The following is a 15652-nucleotide window of genomic DNA, read 5'->3' as shown; positions in this document are numbered from 1 at the left end:
ATGTCCACTGACAGGAGGATGGATAAAATGGGATAGTGCTTGTAATCAATGGACTATTATAAACCACAAAAATAACTAATCTATGTGTAACATTATGGATATAATCTTAGAAATATTATTGAATGAAAATATATTGAAATGAAAAATATAAGTCCAAAGATATTACATATGACATCTATTTAGGATATGTCCCAAAGATGACAAATATACAGTTCAGTTATATATAGCTATACAGATCAGTTATATCTATTAAAGATGTATATAGCAAATTTAAAAATATATATATAACTATCTATAACTGAACTACTAAAGACACAGAGCAAAGGGAAATACAGCATTCATGAAATTAGCTGACTTCACAGAGAAGCAGGGGGATAGGAAAGTGAATAAGCACATTAAGTTTTGGTAATATATTTTTTCTTATGTTGTGTGGCAGGTTTACTGATATTTGGTATGTTATTTTCCTCTTAAGTATTATGCATATTAATATTCTTTATATGTATCAAATGTATTTTTTAAATGTTTTAAAGCTGAAGAGCAAAGTTCTTAATGTTTAGATCTCAATAGGCAAAGATCACATAGATTTCATCTTTCTTCAACTTAATATAATGGATTTAAATCTGGATACTTTATATTAACAACATTTCTGACCTAATATCAAAGCCAGAAGAAAACACATGTCCTGGATAAAGAGTGTAAACATCAGTATAGAAGACCTATCTCACATCCCATTATGTCTGCAGTGAGCTGGCATGGTTCCTTGTACAAGATGGTACTCAGTAAGTTCTGGCTGAAAAAATAAGATATAAAAAGGTCTGTGACTTGCACAGCCTATTACTAAATATTCTGAAGTTAAAGCAACTCTTGTTCAAAATTTACAGAAATTTTGAGCTGACATTAGTTATTCAGAAGCCACTTACAACATTCAGATGTCTGAGTCCTCATTTCAAATTCCTTAATGCTATTTACAGAGAATATTAAAAAGAGAAAAATGGGAATTCTGAGGCATATGGAGAAAGGATGAGAGGATACACTGATCCTTTTGGAGCAACTAAAAAAAAAAACAAATTTGAAGATCCCAATTTTTTAGAAGTATGGCCTTCAAACATTTTTGATTATGTACCCCATCAGTAAAACATTTTTGGGCATGTGCTCAAACATTTGTATTGTATATTGATTTACTTATATATAAAGTTTATGCCACGGTCAGAAAAAACACATGATTTCCCAAATGAGGATCTTTATCGACTTTCAATATGCTGCTGGCTGGTAAGTATCCCCTAAATATCATTAAATTTAGGGAAATCATGCCAAAATGTAAAATTGATTTTTAACACTGAAAACAAACAAGAAAGGAAAAGAAAAACATCTTATTGTCTTCATATACTGGAAAATATTTTTAAACATCTTGCTAATTAGGGTGACCTCATCTCATCATCAGCTTAAGTTTCAAAGAACAATATACACTTAGGGAGTGGCTTACAGTTAAAAACAGCTACTAATTAGGACTTTAAATAGTCTTCTTAAAATTCAGCCCTTGTGGGGGTGCCTGGGTGGTCTAGTCAGTTGAGCATTCAACTCTTGGTTTTGGATTAGGTCATGATCTCAGGATCATGGGACTTAGCCCTAATTCGTGCTCTGGCACTCCGTGGGGGGTCTGCTTGAAAGATTCTCTCCCTCTGCCTCTCCCCCCACTCGCACACGTGCATGAGCGCCCTCACATAAATAGGTAAATCTTTAAAAAACAAAACAAAACAAAACAAAACAAAACAAAAACCAACCCTGACACTTTGGACTTCTTAGGTTCAGAGATTTTTTTTTTTTTTTTTCTTTTCCAAATCTCATGGTTTATATTTGGAGAAGTGGTAGCTCTGCCATCTTCTCATTGCTTACTTGTGTTCAGGTAAGTCTTCAGTCTGCAGCTTTGAAGGAATCTTTTAAAGTCACTTGGCATTTTGGTGAAGGTTAATTTAGTTAAAACTGGATAATGCAGGGCGCCTGGGTGGCTCAGTGGGTTAAAGCCCCTGCATTCAGCTCAGGTCATGATCCCAGGGTCCTGGGATTGAGCCCCACATCAGGCTCTCTGCTTGGTGGGGAGCCTGCTTTCCTTCCTCTCTCTGCCTGCCTCTCTGCCTGCTTGTGATCTCTGTCTGTCAAATAGATAAATAAAATCTTAAAAAACAAACAAAAAAACCTGGATAATGCAATCTTAACCTGCACTGTATGCTTCAGTTTATCACAATACACCAATATGAACCAACTGGGGAAGAAGTTTTCACATATGAACGCACTTCCTTCTCTCAGTAGACTTGAGACCACCTGACACATTCAGTAATGGAAAACATGTGTCTTTACGGATTAAAAAATCAAGTTTTCATATAATTATATATTTCCAGGTAAAAATATAAATAAAAAGTGTAATATTTCTTCTTAAACTCCCCTGGCTCCTCTTGCACACCCTCTGTGGTGTACCACCTCACTCTGGTAAGCACTGTGTTAGAGCACGCACAGCCCTCTCTACAACTACAACATCAAAGCATGTACTAGTGACACTTAATGTTCATTCAGTATATAGAAGAGTCACGGTAAACATATGATGTAGTTCCCTGCAGTAACTCTGCCTCTCCAAGCCCAGGCTTTAGGGCCCCGTCTGGCAACCACAGAAGCAGCTTTATAGGAGGGAAACTTATTTGAAAAAACAGACACTGATCTTTTAGTTTAGAACAGGAAGCAAAAATAGAAGGTAGGTTAATAAGGAGAGACTGAAAGTGACAGATACTCCAGCTGCTGGATGGGAACTCAAACTCTAATAGTAGTGCTCTGTTTCAGCATGTCTTTCATGAACATCGTGCCATGATCATGCCAATCCTGGCTAACTCTAGTCACCTTATTTACATAAACATGCAAGCTGTTAACGTATTCTGTGCTCTTTTGTCAAATAAGAGTAATTACAGTTTTTTTGTTTTTTTTTTTTAATCAGCTGGAGAGAGAGGAAACACTTAGAACTTTGGCAAAGAATATGTTTTCTAATTGAGTAATAAGGATTATAGTATGATCTGTTTTTAATATTGAATCATACTAGTTTCTTTCTCCAGTCTGGGTCTTTATGATCTTCACAACATAAATATATTTATCTTTATTTACTTGAGATGTGGTTTTTTTTTCAATGTTTTGAGACTTCCTTCAAAATATTTTTTAAAAATTTAAAAATTTAAACCCCCAAACCTAATCTGGTCAAAACGAGATAGCTTTAAAATATATATGGTAAGATTAACATACCGATCTTTGAAAGAACAAAATCCAATGGTTTCAGAGGAGAATTAGAGCACAGTTAAATATTTATGACTGAGTCTAAACATCTTGTCTTTCAGAGAGAAACAAAAAGATGCTAGATAAAAAGGTCAACCAAAGGTCTGTTTTTGAGAACATATTACAGTTGTTTGGCTAAACTAATTTTTTCTTCCAGTAACAATGTAAGTTTTAGATTATTAGTAGCTAACAGACAAACAGGTTTAGAAAGTTAATGGTCAGAAATAGTATGAGCCCTGTGAAGAATATTTTGAAGTAATATTTATGAAAACTCAAGAACTTGAATATATGCCAGTTGTTTTTATACATTAAATCTCTAAAATCAGAATTACACAAAATTATAGTCAACAAACTATACGTGGTTCAAATTTTTGGAGCAGATTTATTTAAAATTTCAGAGTAGTTCGAAAACCATTTTTTATACCGGGGCACAATTACACTATTTAAAAACGTACTGTTTCCAAAACATGCAAGAAACGAAGTATTGTATTCTGGCAAATAATATAGGGAGGTCAATTTACCTTTACCTTAGACTCTAAGGCATAGTTACTTCTAGATGTCATTTAGCCACATCATAAATGTCTGCCTTGAACAGTCAAATTTTCCAAAGAAGCCGAACAAGTTCCATGGGTGGGGCAAGAGGCTTGAGAAGGAACAGGATTCATTTTGGCTTGCTCCAGCCTTGGAAAAAAACATTTGGTACCACACCCTCAACAAAGGCCTAACACAGCAACTAGTAATCAAATCAACCCATTTTGGTCCACTGTGACAGTCTTCTAAGGAACTAAGTAAAATAAAACAAGGCAAAATAAAAAAGTGAGTACGTAAGTTTGGCGGCGGCGGGGCTTGGGGCGCCTACAAGATAGAGAGGTAGGAACCATCACGCAATGTCCTTAATTTTCAATCTTCTATTCGCCCTAGGACAGAAGGATACTTGACTTAGCCACCGACAGACAATTTTATTCTTTCTACCTGATCAACCTTCCGAGTCTGCCTTAGTTAACCACCACTTTCTGGAGCAGACCATTAGTCAGCACCAAGGTGGCAACGCGCGCCCTTCTACAGCCAGGGTGGGGGGCAGCAGGGTCTTCGGGGAGGAGGTGGAAAGAGGAACACCAGCACCAAGCGCTCAGGTGATAGCGGCCCTCCCCTCGCCGTCCGAGTCCTCCGCTTTCCAGGACCCACACCTGGACGAGGGAACGATAAAGCACAAGCTGACCTGCGCTGGCCCCCAGGGCGGCGGGGGAGCCGAAGGGCAGGCTCCGGCCAGGAATCCCGCGGGTTGGGAGGAGGCCGCGGGAACCCGACGTTCACCTCCCGGACGCCCTCCACCCCGGCGCACGCCCACCTCCCAGCCCCTCTCCCCAACTTCAGCCCTCTGCCCTGCCAGCCCGTTCCGCGCTCCGCTGCCCTCTCCCCCCACAGGCGGCCAGCCTCCTACCGACCTCCTTACCTTTCCATTCTTGGGGCTGCCGTTAAGGAACAGGGTCACCCGCCTCATCGCGCTGCCCCCACTGGGTCCTGAGTGAGTCGCCACCCTCCCACCTGGCTCTCCTCCCACCTTTTTCTTCTCCCGCCCTACCCCTCCCTCCACCCACTCGGACTCTCCTCCCTTCGCCACCTTCCTTTTCTTACAGAGACACACTCGCACGCACTCTCGGGCCCACACCCCAGGGTTGGCCGGTCCTCCCTTCCCACCCCGCCCCTGGGCTCCTCAGTCAGCCTGGGACCCTTCCCCCACCTCTCCCAGACTGACTCTAAGCTCCACCAATCAACCGGCAGCGCCGGCCAGAACTCAGCCAATTATCGCCCTGCACTGGGTGGGCTCATACTAACCCAGCCCAGGTGGAGGGAGGGAAGAGAGGTTGCAGTCTTGCAGACGGGAAGGGTTATCAGCCAATCAGCACAACCTGGAGCCGAACGGCGGCTCTAGGCGTTACTGAGCAGGCGCAAACCCCATACCAGGTAGAGCTCATCTGCATGGGGAGGCGGGGTTGGAAGGAAAGAGGTGGAGCGCTAACGGGGACCCATACAAGTCAGCGCCTCCGCCCACTCTCTCAAACCACGGACTAAACGGCCGCTGTCCGGACTGGATGATTGGGCAAGAGCCCGCCCGTCGTTCCGCCAGGATTGGCCCAGTGATTCTTTTCGAAGTTTGCAGCATCCAATTGCAAAGCGAGGGCGGAGCTAAGGCGCTAACCGAAGGGTTCTTCCGCGAGATTCTCACGGAAAGTAGTCCCCCCTGGATACAGATTAGCAGCCCCTCTTTCTGGTTGGCGCGTCACCCGCAGCTAGTGGTGGCTTCTCTCGAGCTCATCAAGCCACTCCTGGTCCTGGGAGGACTAGATACAGGCCCGGGAGAGTTCGGGGTGCGCGTGGACACGTGTGGACAGCCGCGGCGTAGAGATTCCTGGAGTAACGCCGACGCCAGGGAGGCGGGGCCGGCGATTTGAATCTAGCGGCGGGTGGCGGGCAGCGGCCGGCGGAGGAGAAGGTAGGGATCGCGGACGGCTGGGTCGGAGTTCCTCGGGCGGGACGAGGCAGCTCCCGGCGGCCGGCTTGGCTGCCGACAGTTGCCTTCTCGAGCGAACCGTCAGCCCCTGCACGACACTCGGGCGGTGGAACGTTGCAAATACACCCAGTGGGAGGAGAGCCCAGCTGCGGGAGTGAGAGGTAGGGCAGGGGCCCTGGTCCTGCAGAGCTGCTTCTGGGCCGTGCTTCTCAAAAGCGTGTTCTCACTTATCCTGCTCCACGGAGATGGTGGTCCTCCTGAGACCCGAGCCGGACCCCCCGCGTGCTTTCTAAAATGCAGGTTTCCTGGAGCCCCGCCAGACCTACTTAATAGAATTTCTGGGAATCCGCAAAGCTGTGTTTGTAACAGGGTACCCAGATGATTCAGATGTTCGCCAACGTTGAAAAGCCTTGGCTTCTAGTGGGAGGTCTGCTTTGTTGCATTCCCCAACAGCAGTTTCCTGCATTTGTCTTTTTGAAAAGCCCTCAAAATACCCGCTTGGCCTCTATTTTCATGCCTGTATAGATTGTGTATAGATTAGAATTCAGTCTTGAATGAGAATCTTGATCAAATCTTTAATCTCGGAAATGGCTTTTTTTTTTTTTTTTTTTAAAGATGGATAGCAACCCCAAAGACAGCGAGCGTCTTGAAACCAAGGAGCCTGCTCTTCGTGATGATGGTATGTAGTGATCTGTTGCCTCCTTGTAAAATGTGAGGTTTAGGTGTTTGATTTCATAATGATGTTTGGCCCTCACAACATGTTGTCTGTTTCAGAAAATTCCTCTTTCATTTTGGGAAATGGGAATCTTGTAACTCCTCAGAAGCATGAACCTGAAGTGACTCCTAATGGTTGCACACTGGATACTTTCAAGTCACCTTTGGACTTTTCCACAGTAACAGTAGAGCAATTGGGAATTACACCTGAAAGCTTTGTAAAGAACTCTTCAGGTAAAAGAAGTTTATTGCAGTGCTTTTGAAGTTTAAAAATAACTAACGCAGTTTTTTTTTTTTTTTTTTTAAAACATTATTACCACATCTGAGGGTAAGACCAGGGTTAGATTTTTTTTTTTTTTTTTTAAAGATTTTATTTATTTATTTGACAGAGAGAGATCACAAGCAGGCAGAGAGGCAGGCAGAGAAAGAGGAGGAAGCAGGCTCCCTGCTGAGCAGAGAGCCGGATGCGGGGCTCGATCCCAGGACCCCGGGATCACGACCTGAGCCGAAGGCAGCGGCTTAACCCACTGAGCCACCCAGGCGCCCCAACTAACGCAGTTTTGTGCATCTAATCTACCCTCTCCCATTACTTTGACTCTACAAATGTTTTGTTAGGGAGATTTCTGTGAATATGCACGGTGCAACTAGCATAGCAGAATATTCGGTTCCCAGGGCAAGCAGCATAATGTTCAACAATGTGCCCTGTGCTCAGACTGGGAAAGAATACACATGTGAATCATTTTTTGACCTGACTCCTCTAAGTAGTAATAAATTTTATGCTTACATATGGCAAAAATAGAAGAAAGTTGAAGAGCTATTAAGAAAGATTGGGTATGCCTCTTTCAAAATCACAAGCAAAGTTGACTCGGACGAATCTGCAAGGAGTAGAAATGAAATTCATCTGTGAAGTCTGATTTAGCTAAGAGAGGAAATAAACGTGAAACTGGGATTAGATTGGAGAAGAGTATTTAGAAGTAGAAGGTGAAGGAAGGCTGAAAAGTCAGAGGGCACTAGACTGAATAATGCATGATGTAGACAAGACACAGTGATGTGCCATTCTGTTTCCATTCTCAAGAACATTATCTATAAGCCTTTAAAGGAAAAACTGGATTCATTTTGTGCTCTTTAGCATGTGGCCCGAATGCAGCATAGTGTGTGGAAGGTGGATTGGTTTCTCAGAGAAAAATGATTTTGAAAATTGAGAACATGGGAGTGCACGTGCCAAAGTGGAGAGAGCTTTCTTTTCAGTTCTTGGGGATAAGACAGACTAATTCCGAAAAAAGAGAAGTTATTAGTCCAAAGCTAGACATTACCCATTCCTGTGTGCAGGAAATATAAAACAAAAATGAGAACTATTAAAATATGTGTTCATGTGCTCATTCCACAACTCTCTGATCAGCGTTTTCTATGTGCCAGGCACTTCCAGAAGCATGGAATAAATCAATAAACAAAGATCCCTATCCATCTGATGATGTGTGAATAACTTCCTCTATAATTCTCTGTTTAGATTTCCGTAATAGGTGCTTCTCATGTTCTCTTTTAGGTTGGTATATTACAGGGAATTCAGTACATGATTACTCATGATAGCCTTGTTTTGTTCCAATGTAAAAGACAGTTTTCGTTATAGGAAAGTCCTCATCCTACCTTAAAAAATCCAGACGACGTTCTACAATCGGTGCTCGGGGCTCTCCTGAAACAAACCATCTTATTCGTTTCATTGCTCAGCAGCGGAGTTTAAAGAAGGCAGAGAAGTCTCCTTTGACACCGAATTCCCCTTTTCTGGTATGGTATTCTTCTAACTTCTGTCATGAATTCTCTTACGAAGCTTTCATATGGTGTTTCTACCTTCTTGTGCATCTCATCTGTTTTTGGATCTGGGGAGGTAATGTTTTATACTCGTCTTTACGGCGAGTGTTCAGTTTTCATTGATAGTGATGTTGAGCATGGCTATGTTAAAAATCAGGAAATCCTGGATAGAAATGGTTTTCTAGAGGAGCTATTTTATTTTGCAGGGTTTTTTGTTTTGTTTTGTTTTTGCCAGTTGATGTTTTTCTCTACAATGAAGTGAGGTGGTGTTTTGTTTTGTTTTTTAAGATTCTATTTATTTATTTGACAGAGATCACAAGTAGGCAGAGAGGCAGGCAGAGAGAGAGGAGGAAGCAGGCTCCCCGCTGAGCAGAGAGCCCGATGCAGGCTCCATCCCACGACCCTGGGATCATGACCTGAGCCGAAAGCAGAGGCTTAACTCACTGAGCCACCCAGGTGCCCCGAGGTAGTGTTTTTCAACCTTTTTCTTTTAATATTTATTCTTGAAGCATCTTCATTTTTTTTGACTCCTGCATGTTGGAATGTAGGAGTAAGAGTTCCCCCAGGACAAAATATATTTGGGATAACCTGACGAAAAGGAAAAAATTACTTGTCTTCTGATGAGGAAGGATATAGCTATTTTTGCGGATTTTTATAAGAATAATCCATGTTCCTAAAAAGTCAATAGTGTACAACTGTGTCTATGAAAGACACAGTTAATGCTTCCCCTTCTTGAAGGACAGCTATTTATATTGTCTCTTTTGGTACTGGCCTTCCTATTTTATTTATTTATTTAAAAGATTTTATTTATTTATTTGACAGAGAGAAATCACAAGTAGACGGAGAGGCAGGCAGAGAGAGAGAGAGGGAAGCAGGGTCCCTGCTGAGCAGAGAGCCTGATGCGGGACTCAATCCCAGGATCCTGAGATCATGAACTGAGCCAAAGGCAGCGGCTTAACCCACTGAGCCACCCAGGCGACCCAGGCCTTCCTATTTTAAAATGTACTTTATTGTCACTTATTTATTTTTCAGTTTTAGACACTGTGCACAAGGCTACATAGTACAGTCGTTCTCAGAGATTATCTGACCATCCCGGGGAGCTCTGTGTCCCATTCAAGAGGTCTGTGAGGTTAAAACAGGTTTTTGTAATAGCACCGAGGTGTTTTCCTTTTCCCACTATGTTGTTTGCATTCACAGCACAGAAGCAATGGTAGGTAAGATTGAAGGCACCAAGCTATCATTTTATTCCACACTCCTAAGCCTTCACAGGGAATGATAATGCCAGATTCACTTAATATCCCTGATAATGATGCAGTGAACATTGTAAATTTTATTCTCTACCCTTGTGTTATGTGTGATTAAAATGGGAAGTATGCTTCAGGCACTTCCAAATTACATACAGAAGTATGATGGATGTTCTGGAAAAAAAAAAAAAAAAAAAAATCATGTGTGTAATTGTTTTGAGCCATAATCTGAACTCTGGCCCCTTTTTTCATGGAGCATCATTTTTACTTGAAAGACTGACAGTCATCATGCTTAGTCAGACTTGGAAATGTGAATAACGTTTTTTCAGAAATGAACAGTGAACCTGCCACTTCAAGGAAAAATGGAAATGTTTCTTAAAACATGTTGCTTAAAAAACTCGAGTTTTCAGGAGAAAATTAGAATTTGGAAAAATTCTGCTTAGCACCATGAGTTTGAGAACTTCCCACTAGCTAAACTTTCCTGATAAGATCAGTGGAGATATTAATGAATGTGATTTTCTTTAATACTACACAATAAAAGGTGTCAACATTTGGAAGATCTGCAAAAGTAAGTGAACCAGTATTTCCCTAATGACCAGTGCATGCAAAATATACCCTCAAATTGCAAGCCCACAGAATATGAAGGTTCATTGATAGAATTTCATATTTGACATTGCAACTGACTTTTAGGAAATCTTTGGGTTTTATGTTCCATGAAAGGAAGAGTAGCCACAATTCTGGAAAGCCTGTTAAAACACTCTTGATAGCTATAGTGCACATGAACTAAGAGCCTTTGGTGTTCTCAATAATTTTTAAGAGTGTAAACACTTTCTGAGAACTGCTGTTAGGGTAGGTATGAACATGGACTGTGGAGCTATTTGCTGAGGTTTGATTCTTGGCTTTATTGTTAATTAATTGTGCTTTTGGCAAGTCACTTAATTTTTCTTTTCTTTCTTTCCTTTCCCTCCCTTTCTTCCTCCCTTTATCTTCCTTCCTTCCTTCCTTCCTTTCTTTATCTTTACACCTGTTATAGGGCTCAAATTTACAACCTCGAGATCAAGAGTTGGTTGCTTTACAGGCTGAGCCAGCCAGCACTTCAAGTTACCTCTTTGTCTCTGTTTTCTCACATATAAAATGGGGGTGAAAATAATAGCAAGGTTTTCAATGAGGATGATTAAATTAGTAGAGGTGAAGTACTTAGATCTGTGCCTGGAACATGGTGTGCTTTGGATTTACTATCATTGTAGTTATTTCTGTGAAAAAATGAGGATTTTGCTCTTATACCTCCTAGCCATAGCTATCCTAACACTATCCCCTTCCCCATCCTTCCAATACAATTATAATTTTTGTTTGAATTAAGACTTCGTGTGCATTATTTAACCATGCAGATATTTTTCACAAACTGCTGTTTGGTATGCTATGTTCCATTTCTTTTCTTACACAAGTTTTATTTTTCCTCTAGTGAGTAAGTACTTTTTATTACCTTTTGGTTTAGTCTTTTATCACATAATTTCTTCCCCAAACTTTGACAGTTATCTGTTAACCTTAAGGATCTGCAGGTTCTTTTCTTTTTCCTTGGTGTTCTCTGTCTTCTGTTGGCATGGTTGCCATCTGGGTCTGTTGGTCAGCTGTCACTTTGTGACTTGCTTTCACCATCCCTGGTGATTTTCTTTTCTTCCTCTGTTTGGATTTTCTGTTTCCTTGTCCACATATCTTTCTTCTTGTTTTACTAGCTCATTTTTCTGGAGCTTCTGCATATCTGATGACGTTTACTCTACTAGCACATTTGGATTATAGTTTGTCTTACTATAGAATCTAGGTTGCACATATTTCCCATCAAAATTTGAAGGCATTGCTCCATGGTATTTTAGTTTACAGAAATGAAGAATCCTATTCATTCATTCATTCATTCATTCAACACCCATTTTGATTCCCTATCTTTTGTATGGCCTATTTTTTTCATTTTAAGCTCTGTTCTTATATTAAATAAAGAACATTGTGGCCTGTTAGGGACATTATATTTTCCTGGATGTTTTCGTCCTCCCCTTGCACGATCTCTTTGCCTTCAGGTTCCATTTTGCTACCTGATTAGTTCAGACTCTGACTCATGCTCAGATCTTTCTTCAGATATCTAGTGATCCTTGACACTCTGTTCATTTTTAAAAGTGAGACTCTTTAAAAACTTGACTGAGAGGTCAGGGAGCATGGTCCAGTTTTGTTAGCCAGTGGACTTCTGTGTAGACATGGCCACTTTTTCACTGGAGGGAACTCCCAAGTATCAGAATCCTGTGGTACTTTTCTTTTGGCAGATCTTTTTTCCTCTGGAAGGAATTCCTGGGGTATAAACCTGAACCCCCCGACTCTGGAAATTAAGTGTCGAAAATGCCTGCAAGTCAGAAGTTCACCAAAAAGTCCTGGATGGCCTCTGTTTTCAGTGCAGATCGTCCTCTCCTTAGCTGTTTGTGGAGTCTTAAATCATGGAATCCTGAATCTCTGAATCTCTGTGTTCCCTCCAGACTGTAAAGGTCTTTTTTTCTTTATGAAGAGATCCGTGGGTTCAAGTGCTACTGGTAGAGTTTCAGTGTTCCTTTTGTGAGTTCTGCCCTTGACCCTAGTTTTCAGAAATACCTGATACATTAGATAGCTGAGCCTTCCTGGGGTCTACTGCAGGTCTGCTCATTTCCTGTTTTCAGAATGCGTAAAAAGTCCCTGTCAGTTTCAGCTTTCTCTGGCCTAAGTTCCTTTTTTGTTGACATTCCATATGTGCTGTTGATAATTATGGGTTTTTTTGTATCCATATAAATATATATATGTGTGTGTACAAATGTATATATGAAAACACCCCATACCCATGACATGTGATTATATGTATTAAAGGAATTCCTTGAATAAATAGCTCTAGTATCTAGCATTGTTAAGAGTAAGGGCTTTCCATGTGAGCAGTTTTTATGGACAATCAGTGCTGTCCTTTGACCTTTCGAGATTTGCCTCTATAGTAAATACCCTTGATGTTGCTTCCTGTTCTCAACCTATCTCTTCTTCCCTTGCTCAACAAATTAATTCACTGCATAAATAATATTAGTTCACATATTCTAATTTACTGAAGTTTCCACAAATATACTGGTAGGACTTGTTTTTTTCTTTCTGTAAATTATAAGGGCCTCTATACTTACATATTTCATCTTTTTTCTCCACCTTCTCTTGCTTTATTTTTTGAAGATTTTATTTATTTGAGAGAGAAAGAGAGTCAGAGCACAAGAGCAGGGGGAGGGAGAAGTAGACTCCTTGGGTTTCGATTCCAGGACCCTGGGATCATGGTGTGAGCCAAAGGCAGATGCTTAACTGACTAAGCCACCCAGGCACCCTGACCTTCTTCTGTTTTAGAAAGAAAATACTTTAGAGGAAAAGTTAAAGGGCAGTGGCTCTCCATCTTTCCTCCACTACCCTTGCTTTCATTCTTGAATATTTCAATAAGCACATGGTTTATCATCCACCATCCTAGCTCCAATGATCTTTTTTACCTCAGGCATCTGCTTATGTGCTCACTCGGCTACTGTTGCACCTTTGAGATCTTCTTTCAGCCCACCTCAGTCTTACCCAGATTTCATCTTTCCAGTTTACTTCACAGTTCTCTCATCCTGTCGAAGCCTCCAGACTATTGATCTCACCACACCTGTACTATCTACTGCTCACGTTATGTCTTCTCTCACCCTTACACAGTCTAGATCTATGTTCTAACCCTCTGAAGTTTTCTTGCAAACACATTTTTTTAAGTTTTTAAAACTTATATAAATAAAAATATTATGTATGCACATTGTTTAAGGAAACAGTACTTTAGGATTTATTTATAAGAACTACGGTGTGCAGCTGCCTTTTTTCCATGTTTGCTTTCCCGGGGCTCTCATTTTCAACTTCTGTAGCTGTTGCTTTGGTAGTGGTTTTCATAGCTCTTAATTTTCCTTGCAATTCCTTTTTTAAAAAAATTGAATTCTAATTGAAATACAACATTAGTTTCAGGTGTACAATGTACTGATTCAAAATTTTATACACAGTTGAGCCTTGAACAGCATGGGGATTAGGGGCACTAACCCCCACGCTGTCGAAAATCTTAACTACTAGTAGCCTACTATTGACCAGAAGCCTTACTGATAACAGTCGATTAACACATATTTTGTATATTATATGCACTGTGTACCATAAAATATACAATAAGCTAGAGAAAAGAAAATGTTATTAAGAAAATGAGAACATACACTAACAGAATGGTATTCATTGGAAAAAAAGCATCCATATTTAAGTGGATACTTGAAGTTCAAACCCTTGTTGTTCAGGGTTCAACTGTGTTCCGAATTGATCACTGCAATAAGTCTGATCGTATCCATCGTACAGTTACAAATTTTTATTTGTGTGATAAGAACTTCTAAGATCTATTCTTATCAGCTTTCAAATTTAGAATATAGTAGTATTAATTAGAGTCACCATGTTCCACCTTACTTCCCTATGACTCATTTTATAACTGGAAGTTTGTACCTTTTGACTCCTTTTACCCATTTTGTCGACTCCTGCCTTTGGCAACACCACTCTCCTCTGTAACTATGAACTCCTTTTTTTCTTTCTTTTTAAACTTTGAGCTTCCACATGTAAGTGTGACATGGCAGTATTTGTCTTTCTTTGACTTATTTCTGTTAGCGTAATGCTCTCAGGGTTTGTCCATCCATGTTGTCAAAAATGGCAAGATTTCCTTCTTTTTTTCTGACTGAAAAATATGCTATTGTGTATATATACCATATCTTCTTTGCCCATCCATTCACTGATGGGCACTTAGGTTGTTTTTATATCTTGGCTATTGCAAATAATGATAGAGTGAACATGGGGGTAGATACTTCCTTTCAAGTTAGTGTTTTCATTTTCATTGGGTAAATACTCAAGTAGAATTACTGAATCTTATGGTCATTTTACTTCTATTTATTTATTTTAAAGATTTTTATTTATTTATTTGACAGAGATCACAAATAGGCAGAGAGGCAGGCAGAGAGAAAGAGAGGAGGAAGCAGGCTCCCTACTGAGCTCGATCCCAGGACCCTGGGATCATGACCTGAGCTGAAGGCAGAGGCTTTAACCCACTGAGCCACACAGGTGCCCCTACTTTTGTTTTTTTTTTTTTTTTTTTTTTTTGAGAGACCTCCATACTGTTTTCCATAGTGGCTGCACCAATTCACATTCCCAGCAACAGTGTACAGGGATTTCCTTCATATCCTTGCCAACACTTATGGCTTATTTTTTTAATAGCCATTCTGATAGATGGGAGGTGATATCTCATTGGGTTTTGGTTTGCGTTTCCCTGATGATGCGTGATGTTGAGCATCTTTTCACATGTCTGTTAACCATCTGTGTCTTTGGAAAAATGTCTGTTCTGATCTGCCAATTTTTAAATTGGATTGCTTGCTTTTTTTGCTATTGAGTTACATGAGTTTTGGGTTTTTGTTTTTTGTGTGTGTGTTAAGATTTTGTTTATTCACTTGACAGCACAAGCAGGGGGAGCAGCATGCAGAGGGAAAGGGAAAAGCGGTCTCCCTGCTGAGCAAGGAACCCAACGGGGGGCTGGATCCCAGCACCTGGGGTCATGACCTGAGCCTGAAGGCAGATGCCCAGTCAACTGAGTCACCTAAGTGCCCCAAATTACAGGAGTTCTTTGTATATTATATCAACCCTTTTGTCAGATATGTTATTTGCACATATTTTCTTCCATCCAGTAGGTTGCCTTTTTGTTTTGTTGATGGTTTCCTTTGCTGTGCAGAAGCTTTTTAGTTTGATATAGTAAATAACATTTATTTTCGCTTTTGTTGCCTTTGGTTTTGGTGTTAAAACCAAAAACCCTGGCGCCTGGGTGGCTCAGTGGGTTAAGCCGCTGCCTTCGGCTCAGGTCATGATCTCAGGGTCCTGGGATCGAGTCCCGCATCGGGCTCTCTGCTCAGCAGAGAGCCTACTTCCTCCTCTCTCTCTGCCTGCCTCTCTGTCTACTTGTGATCTCTCTCTGTTAAATAAATACATAAAATCTTTAAAACAA

General features: G+C 40.8%; 2 protein-coding genes across 6 annotated transcripts in view; one reads left to right on the top strand and one right to left on the bottom strand.

Annotated features, from left to right (window-relative positions):
- KCTD9 (potassium channel tetramerization domain containing 9) overlaps positions 1-5165 on the bottom strand; it is a 43281-nt gene extending 38116 nt beyond the window's left edge. The window contains exon 1 of one of the 3 annotated variants that reach the window (XM_059177871.1): positions 5146-5165. Coding sequence is in view for 1 of the 3 variants with exons in the window: in XM_059177851.1 (XP_059033834.1) it covers positions 4763-4810 (48 nt within the window). In the remaining 2 variants the exon portion in view is untranslated. Of the gene's footprint in view, positions 1-4762; positions 4913-4944; positions 5000-5145 lie in introns of those variants that run through there. The other 2 variants (XM_059177862.1, XM_059177851.1) reach the window with 2 other exon arrangements.
- Positions 5166-5565: 400 nt separating this feature from the next.
- CDCA2 (cell division cycle associated 2) overlaps positions 5566-15652 on the top strand; it is a 47826-nt gene continuing 37739 nt past the window's right edge. The window contains exons 1-4 of one of the 3 annotated variants that reach the window (XM_059177782.1): positions 5566-5803; positions 6437-6500; positions 6596-6769; positions 8163-8317. In XM_059177782.1, the coding sequence (XP_059033765.1) occupies positions 6437-6500; positions 6596-6769; positions 8163-8317 (393 nt within the window). In that variant the 5' untranslated portion in view covers positions 5566-5803. Of the gene's footprint in view, positions 5983-6436; positions 6501-6595; positions 6770-8162; positions 8318-15652 lie in introns of all 3 variants that reach the window. The other 2 variants (XM_059177800.1, XM_059177791.1) reach the window with 2 other exon arrangements.

The sequence above is a fragment of the Mustela lutreola genome, chromosome 1, assembly GCF_030435805.1.
Source record: "Mustela lutreola isolate mMusLut2 chromosome 1, mMusLut2.pri, whole genome shotgun sequence".
NCBI classification, from domain to species: domain Eukaryota; kingdom Metazoa; phylum Chordata; class Mammalia; order Carnivora; family Mustelidae; genus Mustela; species Mustela lutreola.
Note: the sequence above shows the minus strand (reverse complement) of the source record. Positions and strands in the feature narration are given on the sequence as shown.